Source organism: Anabas testudineus, chromosome 17, assembly GCF_900324465.2.
Source record: "Anabas testudineus chromosome 17, fAnaTes1.2, whole genome shotgun sequence".
NCBI classification, from domain to species: domain Eukaryota; kingdom Metazoa; phylum Chordata; class Actinopteri; order Anabantiformes; family Anabantidae; genus Anabas; species Anabas testudineus.
In genome coordinates, this window is record NC_046626.1 from 9,548,075 (window position 1) to 9,572,536 (window position 24,462).

The 24,462-nt window shown below is 43.6% G+C and overlaps 2 protein-coding genes across 3 annotated transcripts in view; one reads left to right on the forward strand and one right to left on the reverse strand.

The window, feature by feature from the left end:
- Positions 1-748: 748 nt before the first annotated feature.
- On the forward strand, positions 749-9,887 carry onecut3b (one cut homeobox 3b). Of its 2 annotated transcripts, XM_026375113.1 has the most exons (3): positions 749-1,829; positions 9,523-9,760; positions 9,830-9,887. In XM_026375113.1, exons 1-3 carry the CDS (start codon positions 749-751, stop codon positions 9,885-9,887), a joined length of 1,377 nt encoding a protein of 458 aa, XP_026230898.1. The 2 variants fall into 2 exon arrangements, with proteins under 2 accessions (XP_026230898.1, XP_026230897.1); XM_026375112.1 differs by having other exon boundaries at positions 9,523-9,887.
- Positions 9,888-15,681: 5,794 nt separating this feature from the next.
- The window catches only part of LOC113172318 (leucine-rich repeat and immunoglobulin-like domain-containing nogo receptor-interacting protein 3), a 33,436-nt gene continuing 24,655 nt past the window's right edge, over positions 15,682-24,462 (reverse strand). The window contains exons 3-4 of the mRNA XM_026375239.1: positions 23,313-24,056; positions 15,682-23,153 (exon numbers count right to left, since the gene is read on the reverse strand). Of these exons, the coding sequence (XP_026231024.1) occupies positions 22,584-23,153; positions 23,313-24,056 (1,314 nt within the window). The 3' untranslated portion in view covers positions 15,682-22,583. The remainder of the gene's footprint in view (positions 23,154-23,312; positions 24,057-24,462) is intronic.

Consider the following 24,462-nt stretch of genomic DNA (forward strand, 5'->3'; position numbering starts at 1 on the left):
CCCCCGAACCGGCCTGGACCACGTCATTAATCTCTGTCAATCAATACTTCGATCAGGTTTATCACTAAGCGCATAAATGCAAAACCATACAGTCCGTGGGAAAACAAAGTTTACCTATAAGGAACTCTTGTGTCCGGAAACTGACACTGATTCATTTTACACATATTGCACATCAGGCCGTCACCTGTCTGACTTTGGCACATACACAGGTAGGAGACACGTCTGACATAAGTTGCTCAGCTTGAATGTTTCCATCTTCTCAAACGCTGGTGATACCTGCGGGTCTAACATCTGCACCCCTGTTCCAGCTCCTCTTGTTTTCATCCCAGTGACGAAGGCTATTAAGAAATCTCTGCTCGTGCCCGCCCCACGTTTTAAATACACAGAGGCGCGCTCCCATCTATCTGACACGCGGCTCAGCCTGCACTTATTGGAAGCGCTGTTGGACCAGAGATGAGATATCGCCCTGGAGAGCTCCCATCCACATGAACGCGTAAAGCGCTGCGACTCCGCAGACTCGTTCGGTGTGTACCCGTCTCGGAACATCAGAACTTATCTAGACCACAGAGGATTGATCGGTGAATTTTAATCAATGGATTGGCGTTAAACAGGTTTGGTCATTTTATCGCTCCAGGAGGGCTACGGGGTAGGAGGGAGAACACGCGTCCCTGAGTGAGAGACAGGAGCGAGAGGGAGAGACGGGAGAGGGTGGGGAGGGTGGGACAGGTAAACATTTATGCTTTCAGCTATGGAGCTCACCATGGAGAACCTCCACAGCGTCTCATCGCACTCCCAGGCGGGGGACCTCATGAACTCTCCGCACGCACGGCCGTCCCCGTCCCCCAGCTCCACTCCCCGGAGTTTGGTGTCTCACACTCCCGGCGCGCGGTCAGCCATGGTGTCCGGCATGGCTTCACTCCTGGAGGGCTCCGGCGGGGACTACCGGACAGACCCGTCTGCGCTGTCCGGACACCTGCATCCGTCCATCACCATGTGCGAGACCGGGATGAGCCTTAGCAACACCTATACCACCCTGACCCCCCTGCAGCATCTACCTCCGATATCCACCGTCTCGGATAAGTTTCACCATCCTCACTCACACCACCATGCTGCCGCTCATCAGCGACTCTCCGCCGGGAATGTCAGCGGCAGCTTCACGCTAATGCGGGATGACCACCGGGGGCTCGCCTCCATGGGCAATCTGTACAGTCACTACCCCAAAGAGATGTCCGTGTCTGGTATGGGCCACGGCTCGCTATCCCCACTGTCCAGCGGGCTGGGCTCTTTGCACAACTCCCAGCAGCCGCTCTCAGCCTATGGTCCGAGTGCGCACCTCTCTACCGACGCTAAGATGCTCTCTCCGGTGTCAGGGTTTGAATCTCACGCCTCTATGCTGTCCCGAAGTGACCAAGAACACCTGGCAAGGAGTTTAGGGGGTCACGGCCACGGCATGATCTCTAACCTCAATGGCATGCACCACCACCCGCACAGTCACCTCCACTCCCAGGCGAACGGCGCGGTGATGCTGGGGGACCGGGAGAGACACGGCCACGCAGCCGGACAGGGAGTAGCAGGGTCAGGCATCCAGGCAGAGGAAATCAACACAAAGGAAGTGGCTCAGAGGATAACGGCCGAGTTGAAGCGGTACTCCATCCCGCAGGCCATTTTCGCCCAAAGGATCTTGAGCCGGTCGCAGGGAACCCTCTCGGACCTGCTACGGAATCCCAAACCCTGGAGTAAGCTCAAGTCAGGCCGGGAGACATTCAGGAGGATGTGGAAGTGGCTGCAGGAGCCCGAGTTTCAGCGGATGTCTGCACTTCGACTGGCCGGTAAGATACTGCCATTACAGTGGTAATATTTACCATGAGAAGTCTTTAGTAACAGGCCGGTCACCTTCCACTTTCTTATCGTCAAATCATAAACAGACATAACCTAAGGTGCCTTCAGGTGGCCTTCAGCACCACGGACAGTTCAACTAGAGCAAAACGGTGTCATCACCGAAATGAACTGCATCACGAACCTGAACCAAATACAAGACTGTTCATTGAAAGAGAGCACGTCTGGTTGTTGTTAATTTAGATGTCTCCAAACCAAAGGTATTAATAATTGCTTTGGGCGTGCACATTTGTGTTTACGCGGGCGGTTGTAGGCTAAATTTGTAGGTCTATATTTTTGATCGGCACATAGCAAATCGCCATTGATTCACAATAAACCTCGAAATAGTTGCCCTCCCCCGACGCGTTCTCCCTCTCTGTGTGTCCGACTATAAACACACAGCGGTGGTGGAGAGGCTACTGGGCCAACTATTTGCGCGGGAGAAGCGGGGTGACCCCAGGCTCCCTAATCAATACGCCAGTTCCCACTCTCCCTTTTAAATGTGGCACACGGATCAATACTCGTATCGGAGCTGAAAGATGCAATAACCGCACGGTCTCTCCGGCTTTTCATTTAGTACTCTGTAGTAAAAGCTCTAAATTTAGAGCCTAGACAGGTATGATCGCTCACACTCATCACTGGTGAGCGGAGTCAGGTGGGCAACATGCAAAACGTGAATGTAATCATGATTTCATTTGAATAAACACTATTCACCAAACACACGCACCATAGACATCCTATAATATCATGTTAACAAAGTTTAAAGATACAGGCTGTACTGTTGGGAGTCAGATCTATTTCAAACCAGCCCTGAGTTGGGAAATGGTGACAGACTGTTTCAACACTGAGGGATAAAACTACAAAAACATCACTTTTATGCATAATGTGCATATTGTTTCAATAACAACAGCTAGTGTGTAATTGTTCTATAGTAAAAAACATTACAGTCATACCTACCTCATACTCTTTCAACCACACAACAGTTGATTTTAGATAGATAGATAGATAGATGGATAGATGGATAGATAGACAGATAGATAGATAGATAGATAGATGGATAGGGATTAGTCGCTGAAGCTGTGAGTGTCATTAATAGTGTAGTTCTGTCCTTTCAGTGTTTGCCTGGCTTTGCACATAGGAGATCAATAAGGCCATTTCCCCTTCCCAACCCCCTCTTCTCCCACTCCCTGGTGCTCTCCATCTCTATTTTCTTTCTCTTTCTCTTCCCTCTCTGCAGCATATGTAAATAATATCACTAATCTTTCACTGGTTAACCTGGCAACGGGCAGGCAGGCTGTTTGGGTTCAGGAGATCGGCGCCACAGAAGAAAACAAAAAACAAAACAAGGCAAAAAAAAAAAAAAAATCATTGACAGGAAGATGAGGAGAGGCTGAATCAGAGCATGTCTCATAAAGTCAAACCATGCACACAGCCATTTTCCATCCTCCCTTACCAGACCCATCCTTTAATGCCCATCAAACGTGCTTGTGCCATGAAAGATTAATATCACTTTGATGTTTCTCATATTTTCTGAAGAATCCAAATGGACCAAATTGGGATGTACAAAACTTCAGTCGGTCCAGCTTAAGTGCAAAGGCGAGAAAAGCAAAACTGACATGTGGAAAAAGAGCTGGAAGAGGTAGGAGATGCCATTGATTGAGTGAGGGCAGGCTGGTTTGGGCTTTGTGAACAGCCAGATAGAGGCTGGGTAGTGAAAGGATCAATACCAACCTTAATAATTGATAAGTATAAGGGAGACGAAGGAGAGAAGGGAAGAAAGAGAGAGAGGCAGAATGTGGTGGTGTTAGAGCTTGTAACAGCATCTTCTAGGTAAGCAAAGTCAAATCTGTGGTTAACAGCTAAGGACCACACACTAGTCTCACTGCACAGGGCGTGTAAGTGGTTTTGAAGAACGCTGTTTACACCCCGAACATCCTGTGAAATATCAATAACACAGATCTGACACCAACCAGGATGGAGAAGACTTCCAGTCCCGAAACCTCAGCTTCAAACAAAAGGAGCCTCTCGGACATTTTGCAAAAGAGACTGCAAGTGAAATCAGGACAGAGCGTCCGATATTTTACACACAAACACGAAGCGATCGTAAGAGATGAGCATGTTACAGGAGACAAAAAGCATCAGAGCATCAGTTGCCCATCGAATTGTAGTAATGAGTCCTTTCTGCTCATGTCAGCAAATCCTCAAAGCAATCCAAGGTTGTGATGTCATTTGAATTTAAAGGTTGTATGCTTTATGGGGTTTGTAATGCATCCTTATGGAGGCATGCAAGCACGTTTCACCTAGTGTGTACGTATGTGTGCATGCACGAGTGCATCTGTGTAGTTCTTCCACATGCACATGAGTGTGTGTGTGACTGGCTTATAGAGTGTGTCTGCACTATACATTGTTCAGGCTTATCTGACTCACTCTGAATCGGTATTGATTTCCTCTCTTCTGCTCTCTTCGGCTCCCTCATTCTCTCTCTCCCTCTCTCCTTCCCTCCTCCTGCCTCCCCCACCCCTCCTTTCTCTGCTCTGGCCCTGTACCAGCATCAGCAAAGCAGATCCCTTTTCTTCCACCCTTATTTCATTTCTGCTCTCTGGTCATCTCCCCCTGTAACACACAGAACTCGTTTTGCATGGCCAATATACGGATGTTTCAACACTCAGTATGAATGAGAGTTAATGTGTGGTGACCTGTAAAAGCTATTAAAACATACTGTATGAGGACGAGATATGTGTGGCAGTGTTAGTAAGTATTAGTGAACTAATAACTGATAATTATTTCAACTTAACCAAACAAGCTGATAAGATTTGCGCCCATGATTTAGGACTTTAAAATTTGAGGTCAGTAATAAGATTAGATGCTACCAGCTCATTTCTATTTACCTGCTATTTTGCCTTAAGGTGTAATAAATAGAAATATAATAATGAAGATGAACGCGTACACAGCAGCAACAACAATGCTGTTGATTTAATGTCTCTCTATAAATCAAGCTCTTACATTCCCAGCACAGCTTTACTTTGTTTTGGTAAACCTTCAGTAATTGCTTCATGTCACTTTGGCAAAGGCCTCCTGGTGCTGAAGGGACAGTTCCCTCCCTGAGCAGTAATTTAGTGTTGAAACACAGTCGAATTCCCACTTTCTTTCAAATTAATGTCCGCATATATTCATTTATAACACGTAAGCTTGTTCCAGTATTATACTGGGTGTCGCTCTGCTTTGGCGTGTGAGAGAGTCGTGTGGGTTTGTGTTTGCCCATTTTAACAGAGCCTCATCTTAACGTCCTATATAATTTCCTATTTAGCCATTTGCATGTGTTAAAATGTCAGAACAGCCACAATAATAATAATGAATTGATTTTCAATTAAATTATTGTTTTCATCTAACCCAGATTTATTTTAAATAATTTTCCCTTCAGTTATTATTATTATTATTTGTACTTTTGCACATTAGGCACTCTTTAAAACCAGCATTGCTGCTACAGGCGGCACATTTCTTAATATTTCAGGCAAAAATTGGTCTTTGTTGTTGTTGCCAAAGCTTGAAATGATACATTTCCTGAAAATAAATTAAAGATATACGTGTACATAAGACATTACGCACACGATCTAAAAGCAAAAACCCCGAGCATTAAACATCTTTTCTATCTGTTTAGAACCAAATCGACCAGAAAAGAGACATCTGTCTGTTATGATAAGATTTTGATAAATACTTCTCAGCCTTTCAGGAAATATTTCTGAACGCTGTCTGTCTCTTCTTTCTTACACTCGATGGCTCATTTTCCCCGTTTGCATCGAAAACCTTGTTTTATTTTATTTTAGAAAAGCAGCGACATATGCTTGCGGGAAGGCTGTGCTCTCTCTCGGGCGGATTTTTCTTATATTTCGACTTGTTTTGGAGTAAATAAAGTACTCAGCTTGCTTATGATAAACGGAGAGGCATTAAAAGCGCGCTTAAGACTTAATAGACTGGAAGCTGATAGGTTATCTGATAGGCTGTAAAGCTGCCGATCACTCTCTCAACAGCGCAACACAGGCTTTACACTGACATAAACCGAAGCTTTCAAATAATCTAATGCTAATCAACTAAGAGTATTTTCAGGATGAAGGCAGAGCTGTTGTCACCGCCGCTGTGTGTTGTTACGCATGTGGGTGATGGTCAATGGGGCTGGGTGGAGTGTGGGAGGGGGCTCGGGCGTTTTATTTCCCAGCAATGAAAAGGCCTATAGTATGATCACTATAATCAATAACCGTACATCTGGGAGGTGTGACAGAAAGTGATTGACGCCAAACTGTTTCTCGCCTGCAGTAGTCCGTCCAGGGCGGGAGAGGGCCCGTCTCACCGCACACAAAGCCCGATCTCATCCGTCCGTCCAGGCGTCGACTAGCAGCAGCACGGTGCGGTTAGTTCACCGTCTGCCCCCACCACCCCCCTCTCTCCCCTTCTTCTCTCCCCCCATCCATCCACCCATCCATCCATCCACACACACACACACACACGCACACACACACACACACACACACACACACACACACACACACACACACACACACACACACACACTTAAAGTTAGTGTTAAGTGAAGAAACACACACACACCTTGCTTACCATTGCTTATTCATTGCTTTTTGTTTATGCTTGTGTTTCTTTGTATTTGGAGGATTTAAACTATAGTAAACCTCATCATATCACCACATTACAGAATAGACATAGACGGTGTGTGACTCCCATTCACTTATGAGCTTTTCAGAATGTCTCAAAACAAAAATCCTATTGTTGCTGACAGAGTTTGAAATCAGTCTGATTATCTGATTGAAGCAGGTGAAATCACACTCTTTTAAGTAAATGTTGCATCTAATTATTTTGTATTTAAACATGTCAGAAAGGGATTTGTTAGCCAGCGCACTTTTTAGTTGTAAATTCCCCTCAGACAATCAAAGTCAACCAACGTCCTCCTACTTCATATATAGAAACAACATCAAGCCACTTAAATGATGAAGCAGAGCAGCTCTTAAAGAAGACACAAGTGCAGCTTAATATGCTGCACAGCAAGAAGCTGAGATTAAGCAAAGTGACAGTGGCCGGATACCTTTAGCATCACTGACACCAGGACATATGAAAGAGATGACATGAGCAAGTGCCACTTGAGACTGCTGAGTGTCACTACTTGTCTCTTCAGAAAAACCCATTTAGTAATGAGGCAACCAAAGATAGCCTCTAATGGTTTGGTTCTCGTCTCAGGAGAGGGCACTTTAATGAGCAGCTCCTTCATTTCCTTGCCTGTGGTTGTCTTCATTGCTGTGGAGGGGGAATGTTCAGAAGTCCAGTGGAGTCTCATATCTGTAATATGCATTGATCATGCAGACCCTGGCTTTGTGCTAACTCTGTGGTTTTCACTCGGTTAGGATGGTAACTGTGCTGCTCTGCAAGCCTGCGAGCTGCATTTGAACTGATGGAGGGGAACCAGACTGGTGTTGGCATTGTGAAATGGCCGGTAGCACAAGTTGTTCGAAAACAGGCATTACATATTAAATTATCACTATATTAGCACTAACATTCAGTCATTACATTAGGGAGTATTGAGTTTGGTTTGAGACAGCACTTAGAGAGCCGCGAGGAGATTCTGGCATGGCTGGGCCTGAACCAATTGAATAAACGTTCCATGAAATGGTTCTGAAGTGCGGATCAATCAATATGGGGGCTATCAATCTGAGGGCAAATTAAAACAATTGAGAAAAACAACAAGAGGAAAACAGTTGAAGAAGTGGAGGAAAGATGGAGTGATGTATCTCCGGAGGTCTAATGAGGGGACAAACTCATGACACACATCCTGCGGAGGAAAAATACCTTATAATTATGCTTTGCTTGCAGTAACAGGCATGAACAATGGCCGTTCAAACGCATGCACGCTCACACACAGACATGCATACATGTGCACATTCATATTGATCCCCCACCCCACCACCACCTCCCAGTCAGATCTGTTTACTGCTGTTGTCTAAACCTGCTCTAAAGTCATCAATCATTTGCATACACTACCTCCACACTGCAGCCAGCTTTATCCCCTCTCTCCCTCCTCTCCCTTCTCCCTCATCCCCTCCTCTTTCACTCCCTTCCTCCCCCACACATGTGCACAGACACTTCAGGGTTGCAGATAAATATCATTCCACTTTGTTTCTTTCTTTCTTTCACTCAGCCCAGTAGACACCCCCCCCACCCACCACCACCACCACCACCTCCCCATCTCGTGCACGCGCGCGGGCGGGCACTTCTTTAAAAAGAAGAAAATCATCTTTGACACATGGGAGAGTCATTCCTCCAGACTGGATGACTGCCACGCTTTTTTTCTTTCCGCCACATCTCCTTTGTTCTCTCACAGATAAACAATTTCTTCTGCGTCTGTCTGTCACAAAGCGCGCTCCCGAGTCACACTCCCCAACGAGAACAGTGCACGAGCTCACACACACACACACTCACTCACACACACACACACCTCAGTCTCTCGGATCGATGGGGATCGATCGGGTGGGGAAGGGAGCCCTGATTACTGGACCACGTGTTCGGGAGAAAACCGCGGAAAATCGATCATTGCAGCTTTTTAGGGCAGCAGAACAGAACAGACTCCCTCCAGTCTCCACAGCCAGAGCCGAGCCTACTGACGGTGCATCCAGGCACGACAGGCCGCTTCTTTGTCAGCATTTCACATCACGCTCCTCCGGTTTCATCACAGACGCACAGAGCCACAATGAAAACAATTTGTCCACTACAAAGTGTTTCTCTAAAGAGGAGTTGACCATGAGACACGGAGACTGGAATTAAAGTCACTTAGTTAAAACAGAATAATCAGCAATTTCAAATAACCTCGCTGGACTATAATCCACAAGCTTTACATGACTGATCATCATTTTACAAGTATCTAAATGAACAATGAATCTGTCCGGTGTCTGTCTTTAATGTCACTGTCATGTCCTGCTGCAGCTGCAACTATAGGAAACACTACACAGAAACCATTCGAGGCCAGGTCCACATTTCATCCGCTGTGTGTCTGAAATGCACTTTCTGCATCCACCAGTTTATTATGATAAGAAAAAAAACATAAATGTTCGCGGTGGATTTTAAACATTTCAATTCTACATATGGTATAATATTAGAAATCCAACATTATATTATAATAAAGGCTTCACTGTACTGATCATTAAAGGCTGGTGTGACTCCCCGCTTGCTTTGAAATTGATTTAGGTTTAATGTGTGAATCATGCTCAGATATGTAAGTTCTGACCAGAATAGGAGAGATGCTTCAATCTGATTCATCAGCCCCACAGTCACCAGATCTCTCCTCTAACCATCAGGCCACCGCTCTCACACACCCCAGCATCGCCTTATGGCCTCCCCTTCTACCTTCCCTCCCCTCCCACTCGGTTTTGTTGTGTTCATATTCTGCTGATACTACATGTGCATGTTATAATTTTTTATTTATATACTGTCACTGTATAATTATTATTACTACTATATTTATCTTAGCCTGATTTCTTTGATTATTTGTTTCTGCCTATCTAGTTTTGTATTTTGCATGCTGTAAATCCTCATGATGTGCAGGTGGAAATAAAATCACATCTGTTCTGCCTCCCCTTTCTCTCTTTCCAGCATGTAAACGCAAGGAGGAGGATAGAGGAAGAGAGCGGAGCCAGCTGCCAAAGAAGCAGCGACTGGTCTTCACCGACCTGCAGCGTCGCACCTTGGTAGCCATCTTCAGAGAGAACCGCCGGCCCTCCAAGGAGATGCAGCTCACCATCTCTCAGCAGCTGGGCTTGGAGCTCTCCACCGTCTCCAACTTCTTCATGAACTCACGCCGCCGCTGTCCGGACCGCTGGGACACGGAGGAGCACACTCACGGGGTGCACGGCCACGGCCATGGCCATGTGCACACTCCACACGGAAGTAGCAACAACAGCAGCGCCTCACCTCACCAACCCGGTACCTCCTCTGCAACCACGTTCTCCAAGGCCTGACGGATCGTTGAACACACGCGTGGAGGAGGAGGAGGTGGTGGTGGTGGTGGTGGTGGTGGTGGTGGTCTCAGATCCATCAGATCCTGCAGAGCTACAGGGTGTGTAGCGTCAGATCACTCATCTAATTCATCTGCTCAAAGTGCTGAGGACTTGTGCAGATGAATCAGATCTTCTTAGTGCTCCACGCGTTTTCATTTAATCTGAACGTCACTCTTTGGGCCCAGCGTACATTTACAATCTGTGGCCCATCAAACCAAAGATCCAGTAGCTTTAAGAGAGCTGCGCTGCAACAACCACATGTGGCTTTTATCAAATCCACCTGAAAACCAAAGAAAATGCATCCGCCACACTGTGGGCGTGCGTCAAGGCGCTGAACAGGGAGGGCTTTGCTCTAGAAACCTCTGCTTTGCCTGTTGTCAGTTTGCAAACACACCAAACAGGGAACAGACAGCTGGACGCGTTGAGCAGACACATTCACACAGTAAACAGCAGATGACACTACCGAGGCGTCTGTGAAATATGTCCATTGACCCGCTACCTGCGTTAACCAGGCCTTCGTGTAGTGTGCACATGCTGGGTGCAATTCCTCTGCAGTGACTCGACCCGCTCAGAGTAACAGCGCCACCTGCTGTCCATGTAAAACACATCAGAACATGTTTATAGCATGTTGGTGCAGGTCTACTGGAACACTGAAGCTTGTAGTGTAGATTTTTTATTGGGATGCAGAAACCATTAGCTGCTCTGTATAAGCTTAAGTGTAGCCCTGCAAACACTGATCATACAGAGACACATTAATCATCCAAACACCCTTTGATACATATTTGAATGTTTGCTTCTTGAGACTTGGTTTATGACTACATGGCCGTAGACCGTGTAGCCACTTGAGAGGTTATTTTCAGGTTACAAAAGGAGAACAATCAAACAGGGACGATGGTAGGCAGTGTCATCCCTGAGAGTAGGGAGGGTGGGAGGGGTCTGCTCTGTTCTAGTGGCCAAATGCAGAGGTCAAATGTCACAATATAGGATCCCGAGTGCCAATGATGTTTGCCTCTTTATGATAATCAGAGAACAGGTGCAGCCTGCTCCGTCGCCATGTGCCCCACTATGTCTGGTCTGTGTCATTACAAACGTCCAACTGCGAGCACTAAACGGGCATGTTGCCTATTCCATACCTCAGAAAAACATTGATGTGATTGACATATAACACAATGAAAATGAAAATGTAAATATTCTTTAAGTTAATCTCTCTTCCTCTTTCTGTCTTATTTAGTCTCTATTTATCTCTCTTGCTACTCCCCCTGTTGTGTCTTTCCTTTCTTTTTCCCTCCTTACTATTGATGCGGGTAATAATAGTACCATAGACACATGGTTCCTCTCTCGTGACTATTGTGCTATGTTGTGCTGAACCTATATGTAAAGAAGCACCTTGTCAACAAAGTGTAAAAACTTAAAGATAGAAAAGAACAAGAATCAACATGTCAAAGACTGATCCTATGCACATACAAGGAAGGGATACCACAAGTGACAAACTGTGCATATTTGTTAATACCTGTGTGCTGGAATTGACAGACTGTCTGGACATAAAGGACTCTCTGAACTTTGACCCCTTTGAACTTGACTGTCGCTGCATTCCTCTGCTGATGGTGTATTTTGGTTACCATGAGAACCGCCTAATTTCTTTGTGTCTTTTATTTATTTATTTATTTTTTTGTGTGCAAAGCCACTTGTTGTGTAGCATCTTCTAGCGGGAGATAATCACATTAGAGAGGATACAGAGGCAGGAGGAAGCAGGGTGCTGCAGGGGCGGCAGGGGAGCATCGGAGGCCCATTATCAGACTGGTAGGAAACATGGAAGTGACATTCCTCCGCACTTTGGGTTCTGGTTGTTACATAGTGCACTAAAACAGATTCCTGGTTGGTGATGCCATTTAGGACTTCCTCTAAAGTTCAGAGGGAAAAAAAAAAAAAGATTTTGTAGGATTTTAGTGCCAATGCTTGAAGTTCAGACCCAAAGCAGACAGTGATGGAAACAGTTATGTGTGTGGCTACCTCACAGAATAAAGTGGACTGTGACATAGCCATCGATACCAAAGATACTTCAAGCCTGCCCTGTTCACACTAGACCTGGGACGCACACATACACATACACATACACATACACATACACATACACATACACATACACATACACATACACATACACATACACATACACATACACATACACATACACACATGCAGGTTCACTGATGGATGCACATATGCTTTTAAGTGAACATACAGAGCAGTCGTGCTGCATGACAAACACACGGTGGTGTTTGTCATGTGGGAAGAGTTGAGTGCCTTTTTCCTTCAACCTGGGGTTGGACTGCTCTCAACACACAGACACACACACACACACACACACACACACACACACACACACACACACACACACACACACACACACACACACACACACACACACACACACACACACACACACACACAGATGAACACAAAAAAGCTAAGGAGGGCACACACTGGGTGAAAGGGGGCAACACTGGAGGTATCCTCATGAAAATGCTAGCACAAAAGCTACAGATGTGACAAATTCAAAAAGCACTTTTTTTCATAGAATAAGAGGAAAAAAATATTAAGGCCACAATTCTTTCTTTGAGTTTTGCGTTTTTTAAAGTGCTGGTGAGACAATCTCACTGAGTCCTCTCTGTGATACACACATACATACACACACACTCCCATCAGAGATATTTTTGTGCTATTTGTAATCTGAGTGTTGGTGTGTGTGTGTGTGTCTATATGACTGTTTACAAATCCCTCTCTCATTGGCTCACATCTAAACTTGACAACCAATGACTGACTGACCAAACAGTACAGGAATTATTGGATCTTTCATATCCTTTAAGACATATGCTACTTGCCGGCGACCCCCGTCCACCCAAACCCTCTTTGCTGGTCCCTCTGTCCATGGTCACAGCGATGCAGGCATGTATAGACAATTCATCTTGATATACCTCAGATCTATATTGTAAAGGTTATGTAGTGAAACAATAATGACAATGTTTAGCAATGAGAGTGAAATTAAAATCACAGCAAAATGATTGTTCTGTTTTATATTTCTTTAAAGGAGCGTGTGAAGTATGAGCTATCTTATGGTTTGACATCTTTCGAAATATTGTTTGTAGGTTTGCACGTTGTCCTTGTTGCGCTTCAGAGAGACACTTAAAGGAAGAAGACAGCGTAGGGAACAAATGAGCAGGTCTACAAAGGCTGTGAGTAAGAAAACTGTTTAGTAAAGTCAATGATGACACAAAAGGACTCACCAAGTTCTGTTTTGCATCTCTTTTTGACTTATTTCGTGTCTGAAGATTGTCTCCTACATGTGTGTTAAAGTGATTCCCATATTAAAAAAGAGATCCAACCAAATCACCTCCATCCTTCATAAGGGGTGGGATGAGGGATTCTTTTATGCATGGATACTATATAAGTGTAAATAAACTGCAGGATGAACTGTACCTCTACAGGTGGAGGAGAGGGGGAGAAACAAGGAAAAAACAACTGGGTTTTGGTTTCCAAGTAAAATTTACATTCTTTTTGACTCTGTCTTTTATGTGCTGTTTGTATATTTGTATAAAATATGTGTATTTGTATGTGTATCAGCTTCATTACTGTGTCTTACCCCCATTGTTACACAGCTTTGTGAAGAAAACAGTCTCCACATTTCCATGTCTATATCTGTATGTGCTTTTTGTTTCATCACATAGGTATGAGTGTGTGTGTGAGTTTCTCTGTTTTGTTCCTGTATTTAAATTCAGTTGGCCTGAGTGTTTGTCTGCTTCAGAAGCCGACTGAAGCCTAAACCGACAGCCAGGAAGCTGAAATACGGTTTCTTCCAGTGCATCAAAATGGTGTAGTTTGCATTTTCCATCAGCTCAAGCTCTGGAAGCCCCAGTGTTGATGTTCTCTCCCTCTTCCCTTACCAACCAATCAATCAATCAATCAGAACCAAGTGTCTTTGTGATGGTAGAAGACAATCAATTTCAAATAGAGCTGAGACAAAAATAAGGAGGGAGGGAGAAGAAGAGCAATGGAGGAGGGCAGAGAAACTGACTGGACAGGAGAGATGGGAGGGAAGAGAGGAAGAATGGCTCTCACAGAGATCAATGTATGTGTGTGTGGTCACCTTTAACCTCTGCAGTGTGACCTTTATGGTGGAGGTCGAGGCACCAGGACCCTCTCTTGGTTACGAGGGAGGTGCTGGTGGGAGAATCTGACTTGTTAAGTGGACATCTAATCGAAGATGCTGATCAAATGCCTGCACCCATATGCAGGCACACACACACACACACACACACACACACACACACACACACACACACACACACACACACACACACACACACACACACACGCACACACACAGATCTGTCTTACAGAGAGTCTTTCTTCCGAGAGTCACCTCCCAGTTATACAGTGAGTCTGTCAGAGATGCTGGTCTGCCTTCAGCCTCTGCAACAAATAATACATCAAGTGAAAACCAGTATGGCAAAATAGTGTGTTTTGACTAAAACAAATAAAGAAACAAGACAATTGGCTGACTGTCTTTTCATTTTCTGTGTGATGGTTTCTTACTGTGGGAATATGTTGCCATCTGGTGGTACCAAATAAAACTACAAATATCTGCCTAAAGGTGCACAGAGGTATCAGGGTCTGGGAAATTAATTCTAGAGAATTACACACATACATACAAGTCTATATATAAAGTCACAAATGATATGACTAAAACTAAACTAGTGATTTATCACTATAACATCTGTGACTGCAGAAGCTGAATACTGTCTGTGCCATGAAACGATTAAAGACACATCACTGATCCTCACTGCGGCGCTGGGTGACATTTTGTAAAAGGTGAATCCAGATTATTTCTAACCCTCTGCAGCCCATGGACCTGCTGAAGAAAATAAAAGAACCCCAAGAGCTTCAAAGGCCAATGACTTTTTATGGTCTCTGGAATAGATTTCCACAAGAAAGAGTTAAATACAAAGTTATGATGTATTCTTTTGCTAAGAAAAAATAATTCAGTGACATTATTCAAGAGAAAGAAACATGTCACTCACTGCAGCAGTGTGCAGTCATTAGCATTTCATTTTATTCATAATTTTCAGTAATAATTTAAAAACCTCCTTCACACTGCCAAAAGGTTAATATACTCAAATATGTGTGTAGGAATTGATATATTACAGACAACAGCCACAGTCTCTGCCTTTCTTTACCTGAAAAACTTAAAAATGACTGTAAAACACACAGCTGTCTTTATCAGAGGGCTCAGTTTTGAAGCAGGGTGAAGAGGTAATAATGATTTAGTTTATACTTTCATGCATATTTAAATCCTACAATTTGTGGATTCTGGCTGCAGAGGAAACTTAGTGTTTCTGTGAAGACAACAATAACTTATAATCAACTTTTACAATGGGTGACTAATCCAATTACACATCCAGCAGTTACGGGGCCACATTAACTTTTTTCAGAAGTTGTGTTTGTGGCAACTTGATGAATGTTTGTGAGTGTATAATATTTATTCTTCTTTCAGCCCATACTTTGATAATTATCTCTGGTTTTGTCACTACAATCCCTTTCTTAGTTACATCATAATGTCTTTATTTAATATTGAGCATTTTTGGGTCTCATAATTGTGATTGATGCTTTATTTCTGGAGGAGCACAAATCCCTAACATCTAATATGTCACAATCAATCAACAATCAAGCAACAAGGAGAGACACAGGACACGTCAGACAGAGTCACATCATGCTTTTATGACAAAAAAAGGAGTTAATTTACAAGACTGACAGTATATAAAACATACATTGAAATAAAAAAAGAACTCATGTGTGTTTTATAGACAAGTACATTATTGTTTTATCCTTTACTTTGAGACCAAGCAGCCATGGGACTGAACAAAACAGAGGAGATCCTTGGAAAAAAGAAGCAGCGATTAAATCCTATATTACTATAGCTATACTATTTACAGTTAAACAGTCATTTTCCTCTGTCAGACATGGCAAAGAGGTCTACAGATTTGATGACATGATATGGCTAATAGATCTAATATGTACATTTTGTGTTCTTTAAATCCAAGGATCCGCATTGCGTTGCAAAAATGTGTTGTGTTATGATTCAGGTACAGTTTGTGTAGCCAGAGAAAAAAACTTTGTACTTACTTTGTTAATAATATGAGCTGATCATACTTTATAATCATTAATCATTTGACACCGTTCGAGCAGAACAGCTTGTCTTTATGTTAGCTCTGCATTTAATTGGAGCACTCAGCACCCATTCCTAGGTTTCAGAAGTCACTAACAACATGTCAAAGAGGAAATAAAATTCATTAGTGCTAAAACTATAAGTGATTGATGACAAAGGTTATGAACTGTTTAACGAGCTTGGCGCCAGGTTGATAGAGAGAGAGAGACAGAGAGAAGTAGACAGAGATAGAGAGAGAGAGACAGAGAGAGAGGAAGAGAAGTGTTTATTCCAGCCAAATTTGCAAGATACACTTGATATTTTCCATTAGAGGGCTCCAACAAATACAGAGCTATCCCAGTGACAGCTTCCTCTAAAGAGTGGGAGAAGGGAGAGAGCGCTACTTTGGCTCAGACCTGGAGAATAAAATGTCAAAATCTGGCACCATCTCGTTCTTAAAAGACGAAAAGTGAAATCGTCTTAAAGGAAATGTGGAAACCTAGGAATGAGTGCCAACCAGGTCTATTTGAGCTCTATACGCCTCCTCCTACTCCAGAGAGAGTCTGGGAGAGCGACAAGGTTCAAGATAGATCAATGGAAAGATGCCAATAATAATCCTATCCCCATACGGCATTGATCAGTCCCACCATCCTGCTTGGAATATAAATCGCTTTGCCTTCAGCTGATACATCTGAGCATCCTCAGTGTGTGGATACATATGTGTAAAAGTACAATCATCCCAAGTAAACAAGTGCTTCATTTGTAAGATGCAAACTTCTTTGTTACTGCAGGTTCAAGTGATTCTTTGCCTCTGGCTTTGATTTGTACCAGATTTAAAACATTTCAAAGGTCTCACGTGCTCTTACAGCGGTTTGTTTCAAGCAGTCCCATGGCCAGTAACTATGGCACCCTTAGCTCTCTGTACAAGTGTAGGTGACAGTTTGGCAAGACCAATCACTGTATACAAAAGGCATGCATAGATTAAACCTGCTAAGACCACAAGAAAGAAAGTTATTTCTCTAGAGAGGAGCTGACCATTTGCTGATCAGTTCTCAGTCATATACAGAGAAAGAATGATGCTGTGGCGTGTTATCATGGTTGGTTATTGTTTGCTATGTTGGTGGTTGGATTGGTGGGAGCATCAGAAAGTATTTGTCTAATCTACAGACTCCCAGCAGAGAGTCCCAGCAAACCAGGTCAGAGCTGTTGCTTTTGATTGAACGGAGGCCTGTCCAGACACTGCTTCTCTCACAGGTGTCTGCGAGCTAAACAACACCCCAAACGCCCAGATCGGAGATGAGGTCACACTATGGCTATAGGAAATTCAGTACAGAACTGACTTATGAAGCTAACAGTCAATTTTCTCTCTCTAGTTTTTCTCCGTATGAGACCCAGAACTGTTTGTTTTATTTTCCTGTGACACGCAAAACTGGCACCAGCATCAGCAGTATGGGCCCGTTTGTTGCTGTTACTTCTAATGACCACTGGGGGTCAGTATTGCCACGTAGAAAGGGGGGCATTTGCAACTGTCTTTTCAAGGTTAAGAAGACACTGATGTCTGGTCAAGGTGCTTTAAACAATCCTTCAGCAATGCTCTGCTACATGTCCAAATGCAGATGAATATTATATTGATATATTAGTGTAGGTAGTACTTCTATCTGACAGACACAATATGTATGGAGGTAAAATGACACCATGCGTTCTACCTCCAGGTATGCATGACACACTGTTCTGACTCATCTGCTATGGTAGTGAGACTAATAAAGCAAGTAATCACCCAATCAGCCAAGCTCATTTCCCCGTCATCCCATTACTGCTCCTCTCAGCTCTGATAATTCAGCTGAAGTCTAATCCAATCAAAACAGCAGCTGTAGGATCTGGAGTAAGAGACAGATTCATTTAGAGCTAATATGGAGTCAGACATGACAGAAGATGTAGGAATGTAGGATGTAGGAATGCAGTCTTAAAGGTGAGACGACAATTATTCTGTTGTGGCCAAAAATAAGAAAACAACCATGAAGACTGAAAGAAAAAGCCTCATACAGCTGAGAAATCATGTCAAACAAAACAAAAAAAGAATATTTCAAGCTTAGCTGGTCGCGGTGCCGTGATTATTGTTGTCTAAGGGTTTGTCTTATTTTGGTCTGCACCTTTTAAGAGTTCCCTAGTGGAAGATATCCTAACGGTGAGGGGGCTGCTACTGCTGCTGTAAATGGGGCGTCTAGACTGTGGTGCACCAACCCCAGGCAAGGGCGAATCGAAGTAGGGAGCAGGGGATAGCTCAGCCTACTTACTCAAGAATCACGACAGAGGAGATGAATCAGGCTCCGCTCCACTGGTATCAACAAATGCGGAGAGTCTGTCAGGCAGACTAAGACAATGGCTTCACAAACAACGCCATGTGTACGGACAACTTTACTTTGAGGAGTGCTGCTGAAGAATTGTTTGGCAGAGCTATACCATATAGAAAATGTTTAATAAACTTCCTAGCGCTTCAGATAATTAACCTCTTGGGGAAAATTTAGCATTCATCTTGAAGGAAAATTGGTTCTTTCAGCTGTTAAGGACTTGTGGGGCTTCAATAGATAGAAGAATGTATTTCTAACCGTCACCATCTTTGAAATGTCAGTGTTTAATGAATGGACAGCTTGCTAAAATGACTCAGTGTAGCAGAGTAGGCATAAAGTGAGTGTTGGCTCATAGTCACGGTTTTACAACAACTCCTAACCCCCCTTTCTACATTTATAAGTTGTAAGTGTGTCACTATATCAGCAGAGAAAACAGTCCAGTCCATGGGTTTTCATATCCAGACAAAGATCCCAGAGCAGCACTGTGCAGAGTGGGAGAGTTCCAGAAATGTTTTTCTCAGGAATCGGGCATGAAATGGGAACCAATGTTTTTTTTTTTAGGGAACCTGGGTCACCCCTTTTCATCTCTTGTCTCCACTGATCCAGTCACTGCTCCGTGTTCGATGGCATCGCGAGGAGCAACTAATCATACAAAACGACGACACCAACTCACCGACCACACAGAACACGTGTCTACTACCACACAACCATATTCCAGCCTAATACTGTGAACAGGGACAACGAGGGTTGGAAATGTTAAGAAGACACGGAACAAGAAGAGGGGAGGAGGACGGAAAAGAGAGGGAGAAGGAGAAGATTTAAAAAAAAAAGAAAACTCACCCTCATCTACACTTACATTTGTGATTGATGTCCACACAACAACACCATCGACAGTCACGACAGACATTCTCACTGTCTTCTAAACCTAGTTTCCACTGAGAAATAGCAGGGAATGGAAATACAAAAGGGTCGGCTCAGGGAGAGAAAATGTCCATGAAGGCAACAATGTCCTGTTCTCAACACCGTGTGAGCCAAGAAGGCCGCTGACGCCGTTGAAGGCAGTGTAAAAGACCAGTCTAATTTGTTCTCAATTCTCATTCGGCCTCATGAATCTTTAACAATTGTTCAGTTATTCATCCTGACACAGAAGTTTCATCATCCGCCACGAGGGACAAAAATGGAGTTTGGAAGATTTATTTGGAGCAAAAGTTTTGGAGAGTTTGAGGTTCTCTCTTACCTGGAGCAAAGCATTTCTAAACCAGGTCTTTGTCCAGATTTGTAGTTGTGTGTCTGCTTACAAGCCTTACTTAGTCATTTAATTGCTGAGATGATGTTTGGTAATATGTTCTTGTTTTTTAACCACCGGATAAGGTCTTGTTACTCCACAACTCTCCACCTTAAGATAAATATATTTAGGAGGATATTCTCAAGGATATTTGAAAAAAAAGTTACATATAAGCTTTAATTTCTACTGTGTCAACAGTGGCATCAGCTGTGTAAGTATGTAACTGCGGTACACAGGCACAAGAATGAGTGGAGAACATGTGTTTAACCATTTGGTCTTTATCATTAGTATAATACTTTGTAATCTGAGGTACAGTATGTTGTTTTGTTCAAATATAATGTCTAATTTATATGTGTATTAATGTTATAATTCGTGTTTTCTCTAGTCAGATATGCTACCATATAACCAAATATTAGTATTTAACAATTGGTTTAGAGTGTAAGTAATTAGTAAGAACTCATCTATACTTAATAACTAGTGTGTGTCGTGCAACCACTTATAATGTAGCGGTACTTAAAATTAATAAACGCTGATTTGTTAGCATCTTTAGCTAGATTATGGTTTACTGTGTAACTGGAGTTACAGTAAACTATTAACTATTTAACAAAGGAGGAACTTTAAAGTGAGATCTTTTTTTACTTTTTACTTTTTTATTCCTCTCTGGTGACACTTCCAAATTAATGTGCCACTAGGTTAATCATTATTTTAGATTATGTCTGCTCTTTGTTGATCAAAAATCTGCTCTGCCAGTGTCAAGTGTCTGTTCACTGTGCATGTGAACCTTTTAAAGTGTTGAGATCAGGACAAGCACACATGGAGGACAGGGAGTTGTCAAACGGTAAACGGCCAAAAGGTCACAGAGAACAACAACTGAGGAAATAAAGATGGAGGACAAACAAGAAGCAACAAAACACTTCAAATAAAGTTTTTTATCTTTTTTTTTTTGTTGTTGTTGTTTTCAAAACCACAGTACTACTCTCCACTATACGATGCACATGGTGTGGGTAGGGTTAACACGACTTCATTTACATTTGAATCCTCGGTCTCCAGCCAGGGACCCCTCCCAAAGGAGGACCCAGTGGGGGTGTGTGGGGGGGTGGGGGCAAAGCGGGGGGATGCACTGGGCTAGGGGGGCAGAGACATTCGCACACTGACCGTCTCAGAGACAGAGAGAGAGCAGTCAATATCACAGTTTCTGATGGCTGTGATGAGCTATTGATGTGTATGTTGACCTGTGATTGTTGTTCCTATAAATCCACAAAACCTTGATGGTAGTTCTGTGTGTGTGTGTGTGTGTGTGTGTGTGTGTGTGTGTGTTACGAGTTGCAACTTTATGCAAGCCCAGTTACAGCAGATGGTGTTGTGATCATCACGACAGCTTGTAAGATGGCAGTGGCAGTAATTATCATTATATAACTAAATCATGCACACACTACTGTATAAAAAACAACCTACACATACTATGGCTTTGTTCGTCACTCACAAATTCATCAGTTCCCTCTCGGAGAATGAGTGTTAGCTTTATGGCTCTACATACAGTATTGCTGGAATGTTATATTTTAACAGAGCAAGTATGTGTGGTTACATGCACTCTGTTGGCTAGTTATTCACTCTTCCTGAGAAAAGGTGCTATACATGTGTTTCTATGTGTGTTTTACACTTCTAAAATGAGTGCAGATGTGTTCATGTGCCCACCCTTATAGGACTACTGTGTGTCCTCTGTCTGCCTCTGAGTATTGCCCAACTCTCCGGGCTGCTCCCCCCTGGCAGCATTAGGAAGGTCAGGCATCTACCAACACAGCAGAGTGCGGGGACCGGGGATGGTGGTCAGTGGGCAGAGCATGATAATATAGAAGAGAGAAAGTAGAGGTCACACTGACTTCTTTCTTCCTTTCTCTTCTACCCAGCGATTCTCCAGTGGTCACCAGACCGGTCCCCATTTCCATCTTTTGTGTCGGTTGCTATAGTTACCGTGGCGGCCCATGTCTGGTGGACTTGACTTCCTAACCAAACCCTCCAGGCCACGGGCAGTCATGGCAGCTTACGGCCAGTGTGTTCGTCCCAAACTCACACAGCTAATGTCGCAAAATCCAACAAAGAGGAAAAGGCCAATTATGTTTCTTTTTCTGGATCCAAATCACCTTCTATTATCATTAAGGTTTATATAAAGGTTAATATAAATGACATGTTTGACCCTATGTAATCCTTCTCACTGTTCAGCTATGGTCAGAATAGACAAGAACTCACTTTTATATCTTCTATAGAAAGCATTTCAATTTTCCTTCCAAAGCCATGCATTTTATTCAGTGGTATAAATTTACAGCTCTCAAGTGCAGCTCCACATGCATCACACTTAACGAGGAGAGCTACAAACAGCAAAGCTATAAATTCTATAAATGGATAGTGCAGCAAATTTCTCTACATGAATGGAAATTTCAATAAAATAGAAAATATTTCTCATTTATTAATGTCATGATGACAGGAATACCAATATTCCACAGCTCACTAATCAAGCCAATTTTCAATTTATCTCTTTCATATCTATTATTACTGAAGTTCCTTGCCTTATCTTACAAACACTTTTTTATCACAAGCTGAATAAAACCTTAGAGAGATCAGGGTCATTATTTTTTCATTCACAAATCAAATCAAGTCATGGCTCCGGTTTTGCTGTGGGCACTCAATTTTGAATGGAGCCATAGACAGGAACTTATATTGTGTTTTCAAAGTTTGCGAGTTAGTGGCTGTGTGTGTTTGCGTGTCTTAAACACGTTTTTAGGACGTGCTCATGCCTCCCCCGAGGGACCCCTGGCTGCGTTGTTTCATATCATCTTCATATTGAACTTCCTGGTCCCTCCTGAGGAGCTTCCAGTGGTGGGTTCAGACTTCCGGAAAGAATACTCCACTGTGAAGTTGTTCTTGCGTTGGCCGCGTCCCCGGCTCCACACGAACAACAGCAGGAAACAGAAGAGAACAACCCCCAGGAACGTGATACAACCCATTGCTGTGGAGACCAAGATGGTGGTTAGGTCCAAGGTAAACTTTAGGAAAACACGTGTGCTGTTCAGATTTGTGTCATTGAAGAACTCGCTGCTATACAGTGAGCGGTTGAGAAAGAAGGCTGAGGCGGAGTCCAGTGGCTGGCCACGCACTGTGAGCGTGGCAAAGTAGGTGTCATTGCCTCCGGCGTTACTAGCGATGCAGATGTATGTTCCACTGTCAGTAAGCTGGGCATAGCGGATCTCCAGGGTGCCACTCGGGAGAACAGTAATGCGCCCTGAACTCTTGGATGTGATCCGTCTGCGCTGTGGGGAAATCCACATAATAACTGGTGTAGGTTCTCCTTCAGCTCGACACAGAAAACTCACTGACTGGCCTTCACGAGCAATCACCTGCAGAATGTGGGGAAAGGAAAAGATGTCAGAAAATACAATCTGGAAGTGTACAAAATGATTTTTGTACATCTAGAATTTATTATCATATTTCCAGTGATCACAGCAATAACATCTATTCATGCTTGTCTTAAATCTAACTTTAATTTTCTCCATTACCTGCTGCAGCTTACGGTTGCGTATCTTAGGTTTCTGGCATGTGAAATGATCAAAGAGTGCAGAATCGGTGAAGCTGCTGAGACTGACACCCTGCACCTCAACTGGCCCTGCACACACTGGTACTCTGCCGTCAAAATTGAGGGTCTTGCGTCTTTGCAGGATCCACAACAGACGGCAGTCGCACATCAAGGGGTTACCATCCACTCTGAGGGTCTCCAGACTGTTGACAGAGTGAAAGGAGCCCTCTTCCAGAGTCTGCAGGTCGTTGGAGGAGAAGTTGAGGACCCGGATCTGTCGGAGGCCTCCAAGGGCATGGGGTTCCACTGTCATCAACCCTGTGCTTACCATGAAGAGCTCCTTCAGCCTCAGCAGGTCTTTGAAGGCCCAGGGCTCTAGTGTGGTGATGGGATTGTAGGACAGGTTTAGGTGGGTGAGGTGCACCAGGTTCTTGAAGGAAGGCGAGGGTACAGAAGTGATGTTGGTGTTGGTGATGGAGAGCCAGTGGAGGTCCAGACCCTGGAAACTAAGAGGGGAGATGTACTCCAGGTACGGCCAGTGATCGATGTCCAGACCCCGCAGGTTGGAGAGCTTGCGGAAATTCTGGTCCTCCAGGGCAGTGATGCTGAGGTGACGGAGGCGAAGTGTGACCAGGCTGCGGAGGTAAGACAGTGTCTGACCAGAGATGGATGTCAGGTTGCAGCGTTCTATTGTGAGCTCTTCAAGCCCTACCAGTCCTGAGAATGCCTGGAAAACACAAGGTGCTGCTGATTTTAGCACTTAAAATGAGATATATGATATATATTCTTTGGTATTCTGTGCAGTAAATTAATGATGAGGAAACAGAAGACCAGTGGTGTGTTTATTAAACTGAGTTATTCTGTGTCACTTAGCAATCTTTTAGGTTTGGTTTGACTTTGTCTTCATATAGGTATGAGAGTGGTTTGATCTTGTCATCTAACTATTGGCATGACAGCAAGTAAGCATGTTTCCCAAATGTTAAAGCACATACACAAAGCCAAACCAGGCATTGGTACAGCACTGGCAAACTGCTGCCTGGCATTGCTGTGCATTTAAAGGCAAAGAATATTTGCTAATATCTGTATTAAAGTGTGATCCTCTGGGATCTAATTTCTGAGAAATACTTGCAGAA